The sequence below is a fragment of the Falco cherrug genome, chromosome 7, assembly GCF_023634085.1.
Source record: "Falco cherrug isolate bFalChe1 chromosome 7, bFalChe1.pri, whole genome shotgun sequence".
Taxonomy (NCBI): domain Eukaryota; kingdom Metazoa; phylum Chordata; class Aves; order Falconiformes; family Falconidae; genus Falco; species Falco cherrug.
The window spans coordinates 55,251,242-55,268,658 of NC_073703.1; the positions used below are offsets into that span (position 1 = coordinate 55,251,242).

Sequence of the window (17,417 nt, forward strand, 5' to 3'; positions counted from 1 at the left end):
TTCATAGCAGTTCAGTAGAGCTTGCCTGTAATGACTTCCCAAAATACCAGAAACCCCTGAGAAATATTTAAAATTCTTGCTTCTCTACAATAAAAATATAGCTTTTCTCCACAAGAAGATATTAAGAGGAAAAAGAAAAATATTCTAAAACTGTATGTGAAACTAAGTCCCATACTTGTCTTCCCAGTAAGTACTTCTCTACCTTAATCTACATGTCAGATTATGGTACTTGTATTCCATTTTATTTGTAAAGCTCTTGAACATTTTATTGCTGAATAAGTAAAGCAAGAAAATCAAGAATAATTTTTAAGTGCATCAAATTTCACTACCAGCTGCCCTTTAAAAAATGGTGTGTAAACAACAGCAGGAGAGCAATAGCACTTACAAGGATCTTGCAGTTGTCCTGATTTTGTTACCTGCAATTATGAAGCTGCTTCTGTCGACCAAAAAACATCTCTCTGTAAAGATAACTGGTTCTACAAAGCACCAGACTTTCTTACAGATTCTGTGACTATCCAGTCTGCTTAACAAATACCGATTCTTCTTTTTCTGAATAAACTGTACAAATATGAAGACTTTTAACTTCAAAGCTTTATTTTCTGGTCTACTTATTATAACTCATTTTTTTTTTTCCTCCCTTCATTTGTTTCTACTGAAATGTTTTATTATCTCTGCCACACATATGCAGTTCTCACATTAAACAGTGTGGGAGGATATTTATGTCCAGTGTCAAACATGAAAAATATGTCATACTTCCTTGCAGTGATAATGTTTGCTTAAAACTTTTTATCCTTCCCAGCAATGACATTACAGACCAGGGAAAGTTTGTGTTTAGATCTGGAACGCTGTTTTATATGCCAGCAGCAGAATTACTTTAATCTTTCAAACTGTTTGTGACAGTCATAACTGTTTTCATCACTCAAAGATTGTTGTATTTAAACAGATGAAGGAGTGATTTACATAAATTGGCATGAGTCTGCAAAGCACAGAACCTTGTTGCTGTGGTACTCTGAGATTCTGTAGTTAGACAATAGCCTAAGTCCATAAGACACCAAATAAGGTGTCCTAGAATGTGATTGCATCCATATGCCTCTAACTAATGCAATATTGACAGTGATCTGATTCCAAGAACAAGAATTTGCTCTGAAATGAATGTTTCCTCCTACACTACCAAAAGAATTACCAGCATCAAAGTCCTGAAAATTGATACTGATTAGAACTATGACTTTTTGGGAAACTTTCCATTTATTATTTTTGAAACATATATACATCAAATTACTGTAATCAGTTCCACTGTATTGTGACTTAATATAAAAAATTGGAGGGTTACACTCCATTAGAATGTGTAATATGAATGTAATTTAGAAGGGCTTGTAATTAAAAATACAATGTTCTCTCTTAGAAGACAAGGGTAGAATCTTATTAGAGACACCAGTTCCTTCCAGCTTCTTTTCAATTTGTGTTATACTGAATTTGCTGCTGCAAAGTCACTGGCAATGCATGATTGAGAAGGGTTTCCTATTAATAACAACTAAGTAAACATCTGATATATATAATAGTTATAAAATCTATACATAGAATTACTGATACCTTTAGTATAACCACTATCTGCTGTCTGGAGTCTAACAGTCTCTAAATTCTCATTGAAACATTTATTTTCTGTTCCATTCCACTAGATTTCTTCCAGTGCCTATATCATAGCCTTATAGGTAAGCAGAACCATAGATTATATGTTTTGGTTTTTCACAGGGATCCTGTTAGGCTATTCTTTCAGTCCAGCTGCTTTCTTCTTTACTGTATCCTCATGAATTTCCTGCATGATTTCCTATTTGCCTACTTATCTTCTTGTGTCATTATTCTGTGTACTGCAGTCAACTGCACTAGCGGGCAGTTTATCTGGATCTGCTCTGCTGTTGGCATCCTTGTCTTACCCTATTTGTGCTGATATTTCGGGGTCAGTGAACTAATACAATTTAAATCCCTGTCAAAGCTTTCCTTGGCAAGAAATCAGGATGCTCACTGTTTGATTACTTTAAATGATATATCCTGTGTGCAAGTGGTTACATTACATGGAAGATACTACTGCAAGGAAAGAACAGAGTCAAGGATTGGAAAGGATTGGGTAGAAGAGATTAATGCACTTCATAAATAATGAAAGGCCCAAATGCATTTTTTATCAAAAGACTTTATACCTACCATTACAGTGGTCACTCTGACCTTATGTTTGTCCCCTGTACTCTGTAATTTCACACCACGCTCTTCAGATTAATCTTGGAAATATTCTTCACTGCTACCATAATACAAACTGATTATGACAATAACATGCTTAATCTGATAGGCATTTATGTAGAGTTTCTCTGCAGGCTTCCATAATTTTGGTATGTTCATAATTTTTAATTATATTTTGTACCCGTGCAAACAGATGAATATCCTCTTCTAATGCTTTTGAGCATGATTGATTAAAATACTAGATGCTGAAAATTTCAGCATGAAATTGGAGCAGTCTGGGTTGGGTTCTGCTATTGTTTTCCTTAAGCAATGATAACAGGTAAAACCTGTAGGCCAGGCAGGAAACAGCCATCAGAAGGAAGCTTCTTTCTAAGAAAAAAAAAAGTTTGACACCCAGACTTGTCAAAGAGGACGTAGCAGGATCATTTGTTCTGAGAACAAAAAGAACAATCACAATGTTCATATAGCGATTCTCAGAAATTTGAAGCTAGTTAAAAGACAAATCACCAGCTTGCTACTAAGCTCTCAAAATTGGAGAATGACAGAGTAAAAATATATGGATGATACAGTGTTGTAAGATTACAGCTGTGATAAAGGACAGACTTGTAAACGTAAGGAAAGTCTGATTTCTGGTCATCAGTCAACCCCTCCTGCAACTTCTGTGATATCTTTGCCCCTAAATATGTCAGATGCCAGAGCAAGATATTTAAAAATGCACCTTTGGGCTGCGAAGAGTCCTTATAGTCCTGCTTAGTGAGCACCTTGACAGAGGTGGAGAAATCAGTAGGTTTATTTCTCTTTAGAGATTTATGTACAGAATTGATTGGAACAATATTTCTTTCATGGCATGTAAATCAATTCAACTTCTTAGTGTCAGGATTTTTCAGCCATCAAAACTTTGTCCCAATTCAGCTATTTTCAAAGTGTATAAAAATATTTCTTAAACTACTTCTTTTCAGCTACTGTATAGCGTATTTTAGGATGTAATTATTTGTACAAAGCATGTGTACGAAGTCTTGCATCTTGAGAACGTCTTACAATCTGAAAATTCCCTCCACAAACTGTTGCCATCTTGGGAATGGCATGTGGTATCAGAAAGGGTCCTGGTGCCCTAGAACAGGCAGGGATACCTCACTAGGCACAACAGTGTAGCATCTGTGGCCAAGCAGAAAACTTTGAATATTAAAGAATATAATGCTAAAAAGAAAAGCTGCTCTATAAAATGTATTTTGTTTGATTCTCTGTAGAGTTATTGGTACATTTTTGTCAGTAGATGTTTGTAATGTGTTTCCTTACGTTGAGTTTTGCACAACGGACAAAAGTTTGCACAAAGTTTTGCACATGATGACCCAGCATTGACTTAGAATTGAATGGGAGTTGGATAAGGCATATTTATGTTTAAGATTATTTAAGGTTTCCACATCAGGGACTCTTTCCTTCCATGTAGTTGGGCAGTTTCTAGGACAGAGAATCCCCAAGCTTAATTAGGAGCAATGACTCTGCATTTCTGTTTTAAATAATGGTAGGGGAACTTTGGCTTTCCTGCGTTTTAAATGACAGTCTTTTTTCATTTCAGTGTAATTTGATAGTGGTTTCGTTTTGATCTGAATAAAGTAAATTGCCTCAAGATTTAAAATTTCCTTTCAAATTTTAAAAAATAATGCCAAATATTTTATAACATTTCCAAAAATGCTGTAAAGCAAGTTGTCCTATTAAATATTTTATTTAAAGAATATTCTACCATTGTAGATGCAGGCGCATCACATTCTGAAGCATATTACTACTTTTACTCTGCATAGGATTTTTTAAGACTATTCAAGATTTACTTGTTCTAATGGAGAAAAAAATGGAGAGGAATTAAGCTCATTATGACTGGGTCATTAGAGCAGAATGAATTTAGATACAAATGGTATTGCTATGGTTTGGGTTAATTATCGTTGTCAGAAATAGGTTTTGTGGTTTTTAATACATAAGATAAAATCAAAATGGTAGTCAAAACTTTCACTATGACTATAATTATATTTAAATCTTCTACAAATAGGTCAGTTGGAATTGCCTCCGTTTTTTAGGATTTCATTTAAATTATCATTATCGTGTATTTCTATTCTTCTCTCTGCCTTTGGCATGGACCTGCTGTTGCTACTGAGTAAAAACCATTTCCAAAAGATAGGAGTTACCTCATAAACATAAATAAACCTCATAAAAAAAAAAAAAGTAATAATTAAGGCACAGAGGTACAGTGAGCAGAAAGTCTGCAGTCATGGCCTTGGCTGCTGCACTCACCTTCCCTGGTCCTGTTATGTAACAATCATACTCTTACATGAGGATAAATATAAACATGTAAAAATGTTTCTATTCACTGTGGGGGAAAAAAATTATCTGGATACTCCCAGCACAGAGTTCAACAGAAAATAAGCAAGCTGTAAAAAACAATAGATTAGGTAGATACAGTAATAATTTTTGTTATTTTGCCTGTCTTAAATTAAGCTAAGATGAGACTTTTTTTTTTTTTTTTTTAATACACTCATTTCTCTCATCATGGTAGTAACAGAGTGCTTTCTAGGAGTGAATTAAATGGCCTGACTAATGCGTCACACATGCTTTACTTTTCGCATCATCCTTTCCCCATAAGAATAGTAGGTTTTTAATTTAGAAATTGAGAGATGCTTTTTAAAAATACATTTTTCTCTGAGTTTATCACAAAGATGACAAGCTTAGAAAAAAATGTATGCCTTGTAATTGAATGCAGTTTGGTGTTTCTTATAAAACCATTGATTAAAAGAATCCTAATAAAATCCTTTTTAAAGATAACGTCCTGTATTTTATTTGTGGCAAGAAGGATAAATATTGCAGGTCCAAGTTTGCCTCTTGTTTACATTTTGTTTCAAATTACAGACCTCTCAAACTAGTAGCTAGATGATTTTTCCTGCATAAAGCCAAGTTGTAGAAGAACTTTTAAGTTAAAAACGAGAATTAAATACATTGGTAGTATGAAATCATTTGAGAAATATTTGTGGTTTTGTAGAGGAAATTGCTGCATTTTTGTTTGGGAAATTGTCATATTTATTTTTTTTAACAACCTTTTGTAACTGTTTGTGTAGAATGTATGTAGTCCAACAGAGGTGATTTTTCTATTGATGTGTTCTTTAATTAGAAGTTAAATATAACACACTGGCTTTTTCGTAAATATGTGATTTTTGAGCAATATAATTTTATTTTGTACTTGTTCCTTGTTTAATTCTGTCTATTTTTCTCAAGCTGAATCTTAGGTTTTCATATTAAAAATGAATCTTTATGTAAACAGGAAGGTTGTGGTTAAAAATTCAGAGTTTTATTGAAAGAATTTTTCTCTCTTGTATAGGGCATACTTTTTTTTTTCTTAAACAAGACCATGCTAGGTGTTCTCCAAATTGAGTTTGATTCTGTTATGATGAAGACTAAAACATTGAACTTTAGAGGCCAAACTATATTCAGTTCAGTGATGTTAATAGATCATTCAGGTTCAGTGATGTTAATAGATAAATGTGGAGAAGTTTGCTGTATGCCTTGATATACTTCAACTGTAATTTTATAAGAAAATTTCAGATCAAGGACTGTTCCTCTGGCACATTTCACATCACTAAAATGCAGTTATGGATACTAAAAAAACAAAGTAGGCAAAAGCTACCTTAATATTTCACCTTACTTTTAAATGTGAAAATCTTATATCAATACTTATATTTAATTTTATTTTTATTTGATTTACACTTAAATATGGTTAGCTGTGTATTTGAGAATCAGTTTGGGCTTGAAATTCTCCTCCCCCATCCTGTCTATACAGGCGAACAATAAGGGGAAGGTGACTGTCATACTTCCAAGCAGCACATTTTTAGAAGGTCAGAATGATTAAATTCATTCTCAATAATGTAGTTCTTCTGTTCATGCTTTTTATTGACAGTCTTTGTTTCTTAAAGAACCTTCATTGCTTTTTTTATTTAAACAGAAACGTAGCAAAGAAACAGATGTGTCCCATATAAAATATGCAATAAATCTTGTCTCACAAATTCTTTGCTCTGAACTTTCTGACAGAAACTGTCAAATATCCACTTTAATTCTAGTATAAAATGTTCACTTTGTGTCATGGCGCCAACCACCATATGCTGGAATAAAGTCAGTAACCAGCAATAAAAAAAGGCAACATACACACCTTTGAAACAGTACAAGCAATCAACAGTGAGAAAGGTCTATATAAATCTATGGAGAATTAATCTCAGCTTTGCCACTATCCTGCTGTGCATTTACAATGAGACTTTGCTCCCGACCACCAGAAGTGGCTTACTTTGCAGGAGGAGTGTATCCTAATGAGGGGAAAACGTATGGAAAACAAAGCAGCAGCTTTTAAGCCCCCACCCCCATCCTTTGGATCACCTAGAAGAGCATGTCCTAGTGTGTTCAGACATGTGGGGCCACTACATGTCACGTATTGCTGTACTTGGGCTGATCATGTGAAACCAATCTTGAGTGAGCTCAATCAGCAGAAATGACTGTAGCTTCATAAATCATTGTTATCATTCCACAGGAGGAGGCAATACTATGGCTTTTGCCTCCTAAAAGTTTTCAGGCCACAAATTTCACAAGCTTTTCTGAAATTAGTGGAATTTAATTGTATTTTTATAATTATTCATTCTTTACCCACCAGATTAGCTGTTGGTTCACCATTGAATTGACTTTTTTTTTAATATATCTTAATGCTTTTGAGAAGACCTCCTGCTTCTTACTGGTTTTAATAATCATTCAACTATTTAAAAGTATTGTCCTTGGTATAAAAATGTGCTGATCCTTAAAATTTTTACTTCTGCTTACAAGAGGAGATTGTAGTTACAGATAATCTGGCTAGTTAGTTTTCCCAAACACAGAACAGATTAGCTTTAACCTTGTTCTGTTTGAAAGGATTAGAACTAATTTCTCATTTCCATAAACTGTTTAGATACATTTAGCATCTCAAAGATTAACCTTGGAATTAGACCACGACATTATAAGAGTTTATTGAAAAAAAAATTAGGATTAGAATATATTTCTATAGGGTTTAAGTACTAATAGGCTTTAAAAAATATTTATTCTCTGGAACCACAAGTGTGGGAGAATGAGACATTAATGGCTTGATTGCATTTTAACAGAATGCAGTTTCAAATAATTTCATTGGAATAAACTGAAAAAAGTAATTCTCATTCTTGTTTTTTAATTAATAATTCAAGAACACAGGCAAGTAAGACCAATGTTAGTGCTAATTTTAATGAAACAATTACTTTTTTGTGTAGAAGCTAACTGAAAAAGAAGCTTTAATTTAAGAATATACAATACAATAGAAAATACAATAGAAGCATCATACTAAGAAACATACATTTTAAGACATCCAAGACTTTGTGAAAATAAATATTTTTTTTTCTTCCTAGTTAGTTCTAACGTTCTGGTATAATTACCTTCAACACTTTGTGGCACGTTTATAGACAGCATTATCACTTTTAAAGGAAAACATAATTTCCTAGGTTTTTTATTACCTATGATAATAAACACTTTCTTGAATGTGTTGTTTGAGTGTGTTCTGCTGGTGTTGCGTGCCTCTGTGTGTGTAGAAATGTCTACAAATTGTTATGATTTGGTAACATTAAAAAATCCTGAGTCTTTTACAATGTTTTAACTATTTCTGGATGGGAAATGTTGATTAAGTAGTCCTTGCCCAGCACCTAACATACAAGTTGGTAACTAATGTTCCAGATTACTTGTGGGGAAATCTGTTTGTTAAGCAGCTTTCCAAGACTCACAGAGACTCTTTGTATGATGGAAACATTTGTACATTCTCATCATTGGATGTGGGTTTCTTAGTTAAAAACAATTTTTGTACCACTGCAAAGGAAAATAAACTTGTAAGGACTGTTTCAGGGAAGCATGATTAAGGCCTCATGGCAGCAAGTGTTCTGAAGATTGTTTTGAAAAGAGTTAAGATGTCTATACCAGTATTTAAACCATCTAAAAAAAATTGCATAGCCAAATCCCATGTTAAAAATGTGGTATTTTCTAATTTAGAGAAGAGGTAAAGGAAACAAGGCTTATGTGATCATACTGCCTGCTGATTGTTCCCCTGCCAATAATTTTTAATGCGTTGGCCAATTTTGACTAAATGTGACAGTTAGAGATCCTAAGATATAAGCTCCTAAAATCTCAATAAAAATATGTGGCTAAATAGACAAGAGTGACCTTATTAGCCTTCCAGGGAGAGAAAGGCTGTATCATGAACTCAGCCCTTAATTGAACATTAACGAATCCATCTGGGAACTACCCCTAAAATACCTATCCGCAGCAGGCCAGGTTTCATTGATTCCATTGCTCCCAGACCTCCTTGCTTAACTGATACCGTAGAAGAAAGATCTCTTGGTGGGCACAGGATCATTTGTTTTGGGGACTTTTTGCATTCTAATATACTGGAATAGAAAACTACATTAGGCATATAATGAAATATTTACATGTAATTTCCAGGCTCTCTTGAATTCCATGAGCTCATAAAGCCTACCAATTAGAAGTTAGTAACTAGCTAAAGAAAGGTAATCAAGTAATACATATTAGAAGGGTTAGTTGCTAGGAATCTGTGCATAGAACACACGATTTTTTATTATTTCTGAAATATAACATTTTTATAAGATAAAAAAAATCTCTTGCATGAGAATGGTGGACTGTAGCCACATGAAATAATTTGCAGTCATATTAAATACGTATTTTTCACATTTGAAATTAAATACAATACAGTAAAAACCAAAATAAAATGGAAGATATTGTACACTCTATGTCTTCTCCTCTGCTATGAAGTCAGTTCTTAAGTAGTAAGAACCATTTTGTATAGAACTAACTTAAAAGTTGTATTTCTCAAAAGATAGACTTGTATTACAAATAACTCAATATAATTTTGTAAAAATAGCACAGAATTCAGGGTTTATGTACAGCTCTAGAGAGACAGATTTTTCCTCAGTATGTCTCTTCCTAGAACGGGATACAATACACACCTCCTCTAGAATTTCTGAAACGTCGTAATTTGCTTCCTCTTTTCTTCACTTACTGAACTGTCTTTATCTTGATCTATAGGATTGTCTTACTTACAGGATGCTCTTCCTGTTCTCTCCCCCATCACACTGCGGGGGAAGGGGGACAAGTGAGCGAGTGGCTCTGTGGTGCACAGCTACTGGCCGGGGTCAACTGCCTCTGCCCAGGCTCTAAAAAGTTCAGAGTAATGTCATTAGGGGTTTTGTTCTGGTTTTGCATGTTTTATTTCAGTTTAGGTTTTTGGTTTGTTCGTTGGCTTTGTGGTTTGGTTTTAGGGTTTGTTTGTGTGTGTGTGTGTCTTATCCTCGAGTCTGTCTTAATCTTAACTGGTTGGTTGGAAGATACGAGTCAGAAAAGACATATTTTTTTCCTTAGGGAAAAAAAATCAAATACCTTTTTTTAGGGTGGGGTTTTTTTCCTCTGCAGAAAAACTTATAATTTACTGGTCCCTAAAAGTTCATGAAGCATACATTTTTGAACCACATGAACTCAGCCTTGGAATATAAAACTAAGAGTTCTGATGTGTCCATCCTAACTGTTAGTTGTCTGAGAATTTGCATAATTTTGAAGATTGTCATTGCTCCAGAATGCTTAAAAAAGTTATTAAAAATTATGCATCAAACCTTTCATTTCTGAAAATAGTAAGATACTGAAAAATAAAAAAGCTGTAATGGGTACAACTAGATCAGTAGACTTGTGTGAATTATCTTTCTTACATGCATTCATATATTTAAGGTCAGAGAGAAATACCAGAAAATTCATCCAGTCAGACTCAGTAACTTAAAAATTTTCACTAGAGGGGAAGAAGTAACTTTGAGATTTTTGTGCAGTTGTCTGCCCGTTTTTCTTTGTCCTCCCTTCTTGGAGTAAGTAGTTTCATCATTCTGTGCTTGCTTCTGTTAGTTACTGAGCAACTTCCAGTCTGTGCCATTATGCAATATTTTCTGTCCTTTGTTCCTTGGGGAACTATTTCATAGTGGCCTGATCCATGAAGAGCTCTTGGTTCTGTTGTAACTGGAAGCTGCTATGCGTGTATTAGACTCATCTAAAAAATATGTATTTTCTGGTAATTTCTCATTCTCAGAGTAGTCTTTGGCATGCTGTTTCATCCTCAGCAAGTAGAATATATAGAAGCAATAAGCTGTGTATGTTGTTGTGTACCATTTCACTCTATTACTGTTTGACTCTTACAGTGAACTTAGGACTGTTAAAGGTTCATGCTTGCTTCCTTCTGCATTTCAGTAAAAGGAAGTCCCCAGAGATACCTCAGGTTCATAAGGCAAATTAATAAGATCATAGTCCATTTATTCTCTCATTTTTTGAGCTAGATACAGATAGCAAGATGAATAAGACTGATGGCTGGTCTTCAGAGTCTGTAGCTGTCTGTGTTACAGAAGACTGTTCTTACAGCAAACTGGAACTGCATGTTTTGTAAATACCTGCTTCCCTTTCCAAGATAACTTGTCTGTAGAAAAACACAGAAATTCTTAATTGATCCTAGCTTTCATATCTATATTCAAAGAAGATACATTTGTCTGCTTGTCATAAGACAGGATCTGATACTTTATTCAAGATATGGAGTAATCCAAACAGTACAGCATATTAAGAACTTGCATTTAGATATGAGACCAGACAGCAAACTTTACATTTGACAGTGCTCTGTCATTTTCAAAGCTGGTCAAGCGTAATGACTCCAAGACCAGTCAGAAGCATGTCTCCATACCAAATGCAGCTTATGGGAAATCTTTCTGAAGGACGTCTATGTAGTCTGTATACATGTAATGTAGAACCATCTATGGCCACATTATGGATCAATTTGGTGCAGTAGGATTGAAAACAGCAGATTGAAGCAGCAGTGGCTAATACCAGTGTGTTTACAGCAGAGATTTAAGCTCTGAGTTAGATTTCATCTGGGGTGAACATCTCTACCTCATGTTTTTCAAAGGTGTCTGAAGGCTCAAGCATTATTTTTGTCCTTTTGTCCCTATTAAATGTTGGAGCATATTTGCTGGGGAGCTTCCTATTAGTTTCCTCCTAATGGAAATTACTTCACAAGCACCTAAAGTTATCTGCAAACCAAATCCATGCTCAATAAATGGGGACAGCGAGGAAATTCACTTCAAAAGCATCCTAATCAAAATGCTAATGCCAATAGTCACTGTATTTCAGTGTTCACTGCAGCCATGCTTTTCTCCAATACAAGAAATAGAGTGTGACATCAGGAGTCCGTTTCAAAACAAAATGTGCTACATGTAGTTAGACTGTAGAACACTTGCCACAGCAGTTTGTGGAAGCTAAAAAGTTTCTAAAAGTTTAAGCAGAGAATGGGCGAGTTCTTGGGAGAGAATCCACTGAGAAATCTGAAAATACATTGAAATTACATCCAGTGCAGGAGCTACAGAACCTCAGAGGCAGAGAGCACTCAGGGGAAGGATCGTGTCTTTGTCCTGATCCTTAACTCTGAGCACCTGTTTCAGTGCCTGCCAGAGGCAGGCTGTTAAGCTGGATGAATCTCTGTGCCAGTTTGATGTGGCTTTTACTACATTCTTAACTGAAGCAAACTGAGGAAACTGAAATCAAGCGTGTGGTCTGAGGGTGAAAGAATCACATGATACCACTTCAGCAAAAAGGACATTCCATGCAAGCAAATGTGGTGTTGCCAGATAAATAAAAAGAAAGAAGTTCTTTCATTTATATAATTCATTTTCATTGCCTTCAGTAATTCCATGAATTAAGATGAGGATTGATATCTTGACTTATGGGGCTCTGAGGACCCTGCTGAGTAAAATACAATGTTTTGTGAAAACCTTTACTGACAGCATTGATAGTGTTAGTTATTGCAGGCTGTGGAGGGGGTGAAAGAGTAGGATATTACAAACTCTGAGTAGAAGATTACTTAGAAATTGTATGGAAAATTAGCAAATTGATCTGGTGTCTTGTCTTAACATTATGTAGTATTTGTGACTCCTGTTTACTTAGAATTTGTTGCATGGAATTGTTCATTTGTTTTCTTAACAAGCCTAAACGTCTAAATTTCAAATAAATGCTTTTAAATAGTTTCTTGATAGACATGCTTATAGTTTAAAATATGACAAATACTGTTTGTCATATAATACAATTATTTTCTTCCTTCCTCTTTTCCCTTACATTGGTACACAAACACACACAATGTTCTATTAATGTAAACTTTGTGCGTTCCCTCCTAGATGTCACACCTCTTTTTCTACTTTCTATAACAAATTAAAAATTCTTTCCTCTGTCTTCCCTTATTATGTTCTTACAAGGTTAGAAATCACTACATCAAGTCTTACCACCGAACTATAAACATCTAAGTGTGTTGTCCTTGTTAAATTATCGTGTTCTTGTTCACCTGCAGGGACGGACCTGAGGACATTCAGTTTCTGTGGTAGCTGTGAATGTAGCAATGTTGGGAAATTTTCCTTACTTCACAATTTTTCATCTCTATAACAACCAGAAAAAAAATTATTAATGTAATCATAAAGCATACAATTTTATACACAGTTCAGCTTTTAACCATCTTTGGTTCTCTATATGTAGTTAATTTTGTATCATGATGAGCCATCAGAATTCCAGCCTATGTTTTCTGCTTTTAATAATATAAAACAGAAAAGCTGTGGAAATAATGAATTAAGTATAGTAGGTTAACTTTAGCTGAATTTCTCAGGAGCTTGAGAAGAACACAATAAATCAGAGATGCCCTACCTCTGTCAATTGCAGCTGTCTTGCCACCAAGGTTTGAGGTGGAGTATTTGATGGTACAGAATTAATTTTTTCCTTGCAAAGGGCACACAACATTGTTTCTGGCTTTTGCCATACTGAAATAATCTGAGTAGGTATCTCCCACACACTTGGCCAATATAGGTAAACATATGAGTTAAAATTGATTTGTTATGTTAACATTAAATGTTCTGAAGTAATCAGGTTGTTAAATTGTTTTAACTGTCTTAGTACAAACATGTGTGTCATTAGGCTTATAATAAAATGGAATCATTTAGGATCAATTTCTCAGTGGGCTGGTCTGTGAACTCAAGTTTGGAACAGTGTTTCAGGCATCCAATGCACTCCTATAGACCAAGCAGCAAAAAGATACAGTTCTTTATCTTTGTATAAAGTGCCTGAATTCTGTCTATAATAACATTTGCACTTACACGATTACTCTAGGGTGGAGTAGGAATAACTTTTCCACATAAATATTGTTTTACATATGTGGTATTCTGCACAGCTAAAGTTGCTCCACTGTATTAAGAAGCGTAGGTCAAAATTTTGTGGAAAAAGCTAGTGCTTTTGCTTGAGTATCCAGCTCAGGAAACACTTTCAAAAGTAGCAAATGCCCATCCTTTGAAAATCAAATCCTTTTAAGTAGTTCATGTGAGCATTCTGTAACAGAGGGGCTCAGATTCACTAACCATATTTCAAACTCTTGGCTGCTTTTTCAAAAAAATCATGTACATACCATACATTTAAAACTTAGTACATATGTTTTCACTTTCCAGCTTCCTGAACAAAATGTGATAGCTATATGGAACAGTTGGTGTTAACTATGTTTGGTACCTGTTCAAATCCAATTGAACTTCCAATTATTTCTACTGCAAAAACAGGTTTAAATTTGTAAGTTCTGGTCTGCAACAATAAAGAAATGTACACAACTTAATGTTCTTTTTTATAATCTGAAAGTCAGGTTTAATTATTTGCTTTTTATTCAGCTTAATGTCTACCCCTCTATCTTATAGTAAGGATTTTAAATGACTTTTTAAACCCAGTACACTTTATTGGTACATTAGAATCATTCATTTAGGTACCAGACATAAATAAAAATTGAAAGTTAGCAAATGTTTATCACTTTTATTATCTTTAGCATGCAACCTATCGAATTTTGAATGTAAGAGATGTTTCATCTGTGGGATCCCTAAAACAGTAAGGCAGTAATTTATATCTTTGAAATGTTTTTAATTGGCAGCTAAAGAAGAACGTAAAAAAGAAGAGAGCAGTTTGGAAAATGCACAAAAATGGTAAGGGTTTTGCTAGTGTTTTCTAACAGTTTACTTTGGTCAAAGATGTTATTGATCTTAGGAATTACATTAAAAAGGAAAAAAGATCTGTACTTCAAAGTAGTAATATGCTTTCTGAAAAATTCTTATGTAGTCTTCCAGGAAAAAGTTCAGTTGATTTTTTTAGCCAAACAGTGTACTGTGTTTGAGGTTTTAACTACTGTCAACATTGAACTGAATCAAGAGTTGTACAGAATATTGTAATAACTGATTAACTACTTAGTGTAGTTAAAATGTGTTTCATCGTCACTGAACATTTTCAGCACTTAGGCTATTGAATGCAGTTTGCTACGAAACCAGTGATATCCTAATGTTTTTATTGCCTGAGTATCTGTGCCTTACTTAGGCCAAAGAAGGCAAAACAGGGAGAAAAGGGAGATAAATTGATTTATAGCTAGTAAAACATTTAATAAGTGGGTATTTCTGATAAACTTTGTTTAGCAAATTACAGTTTGGTGAGAGTGAAGGATCTGCATTTAACCTTGTTTGGTTTAACTGTGGAACTGCTATAAATCAGCTGGGGTGAATTAATCTTTAACATTTTTTTCAATATTTTTTCTTTGCGGTCACTAAAGGCAGATCTGTGGTAATTTGCATTTTTATGTTACTTTTCTGAGCCCCGAGTCACTCCACCTGACTGAGGCACCTAGGTTAGTCTTCCTAGACAGGAAAAGAGAGAGGGCCACCTTCCAAATGCGGTTCATGTCTTAGGTGAGCTGTTCCCATTCGCTTGCAGAAGGTGCCTGAATTAGCTGAACTGTTGGCTGACATCAGCTGGGGCTTCACCTCTCCATTTCATTTGTCAAGGGTGGCTGGCTGGCTTGTTTCCTCTCCACCTGGCTACAATCCTACCTCGTGTGGCCAGGGCTCTTTCATATTCTACCTGTTTTGTAGCCTTTCTGGAGCAGGGTAGACTCTCTGGGGTACGGGGGTACCCTTGCAGTTGACTTAAGGAATTAGTTGTGTGATGCAGAATTTGGGTTTTTCAATTGCTAACTAAACATTCAGTATTTTAAATTACTGCTAAAAAGATCTGTTACTTTTGAAAGTCAGAAAGCAGCCCAGGAAGGTAGATCAAGCTGGGTGAAAGCAAAACAGTGCTGCTGGGGGAAGGGCTGAGGCTGAAGCACAAAGAGGGGATGAGGAGTAAGTGTCAGGATGGAGGCAGAGCGAGTTTGCGGGAATTCAGAATCCTGAGGTGTGCAGAGACAACTGTTATCAGCTACAGCTGGGATGGAGAAGGCTCCTGTTAGGAAGAGAACACGATTTTACCAGGGCTGCTGTTACACGAAGCAAATCTGAGCAGAGAGTTTCTGGTCCTACTGTTCCTGGCTTAGCCTGGCTGTCCTCGTCAAGGGGTATGAGCAGCTGAGGAAGATTCAGCCCAAGCAAACGTAATGGAAATGACATTGCCCAATAAATGTAAACTGTTTTAACCACGTGATTATGACTAAGGTATATTGGTATTTTTAGGGGGTTAAATCCCAGAATGTTTTACACGAATATTTAAAGCTGTATTAGTTTTTAATTTTTTTATTTAATATTTTCTCCTTGTAGTGTCCCTGTAGGACCCTTCAACTCTGAGTATTATGTGCTTATTCATATTTACTTCATTGTGATTCCTTTACCATGGATCACCAATTAACTTGAAATAGTTACGTTTCATACAAAACCTATGTAAGAAATTTAAAAGCTTACAGTTATCATATATAAGGATTTAAAAATCTTTAATAACTCACCTTGAGCAATATGTGATACTCTTCAGCATGTCCTGAAAGCTGTATCCATCTTTAAAGTATCAAAAAAACCCAGCGCATATTGGTTTGTGTGGCTAAAATCCAAACTTCTTTACTTTGTGAATCAGCTGGAGTACAATGTTCCTTTATTTTGGGGGGTAACCTCTGTATTTTTTGATGGTTACTTTATATTCTTCAAGCCTAGCTAGAAGCTTGAATCTCAACATAAGGCAAAAAACCCAGACCCTAACCTTGGCAATTCCATGTGAAGACTTGCAATGTAAACTATACAAGTGCAAGTATAAATTAAGACAGAAATATTTGCTGAAGCTGCATCTGTTGCTCAAGTAACATCTGTTGAATAGTTGGGGAGTCCTTGCAAGTCTTTAACATACCTCTTATTTATGTTATTTTCTGGATTTATACTTCCTGTCTTCTAGATTTAGGACCTATTGGCAACTGTAAAGAAGAATTTAACTTTTGCTTAAATAAGACCAGTATTCCAAGAAAAATGAGTTATTTTGAAATAAGTTGTTACCTTTCTTTTTAAATTATAGCATTCTTTTTAGTAAGTATCACCAAATCTTTCAGAATTGTTACATCTGCTTTGCAGAGAAAACTGATTCAACCTTTAGAAAAGTGAATATAGTTTTATTTTATTTTGTTTAGATAAGTACCTAGTCATGTGAATCATTCCATTTTATCTATACAAAGCAATATTACAAAGGTTTAAAATGCACAATCAGTTAAAATGCAATCACAAATATCATCCGTAATAAAAGACTGCATTGAAAATAATCAGCTCTACAGGAATTCAGTAGCCACATTATAAAATGAAAAAATATTGGCAATGTATTTTCATAAAATAAATTATCGGCTTATTGACACATCTGGAAGATTATTTATTTTCAGTAAAAACTTTGCAAACTGACTATTGGCACTTTGTGTGGCTTTTTTGTTGCTACTCCCAATTCTCACTGAGTACTTGAGATTATTTTTAAACAAGCCTGGAGATTTTTGATGACTACTCTTCCACAGTCCTTCAATAAAGATAAAAAATATCTTCATGGAGTGTTGCAGAAAAAAAAATAAAATAAATAGATATAATATAGATTTCTTGAAAAGCAAGAAGTTAAGTTTTTCTTATTAAAATTGAATGCCCATGATTTGCTTGTGTGACATGTCTCTATGATGGCTTGTGCATCTAAGTTATCCTCCTGGGAATGAGGTAGGTGTTGGAAGGTTAGATATACTTGGCATGAATTGCTGCTATGATTTCCAAGGAGAAGTTATGGTAATTACCAGCCTTGAC

At 34.7% G+C, this 17,417-nt stretch overlaps 1 protein-coding gene across 1 annotated transcript in view; it reads left to right on the forward strand.

Moving 5' to 3' along the window:
- The window catches only part of LOC102051331 (formin-like), a 148,283-nt gene that overhangs the window by 106,763 nt on the left and 24,103 nt on the right, over positions 1–17,417 (forward strand). Inside the window, exon 14 of the mRNA XM_005444152.3 lies at positions 14,279–14,330. Coding sequence (XP_005444209.2) covers positions 14,279–14,330 — 52 coding nt within the window. The remainder of the gene's footprint in view (positions 1–14,278; positions 14,331–17,417) is intronic.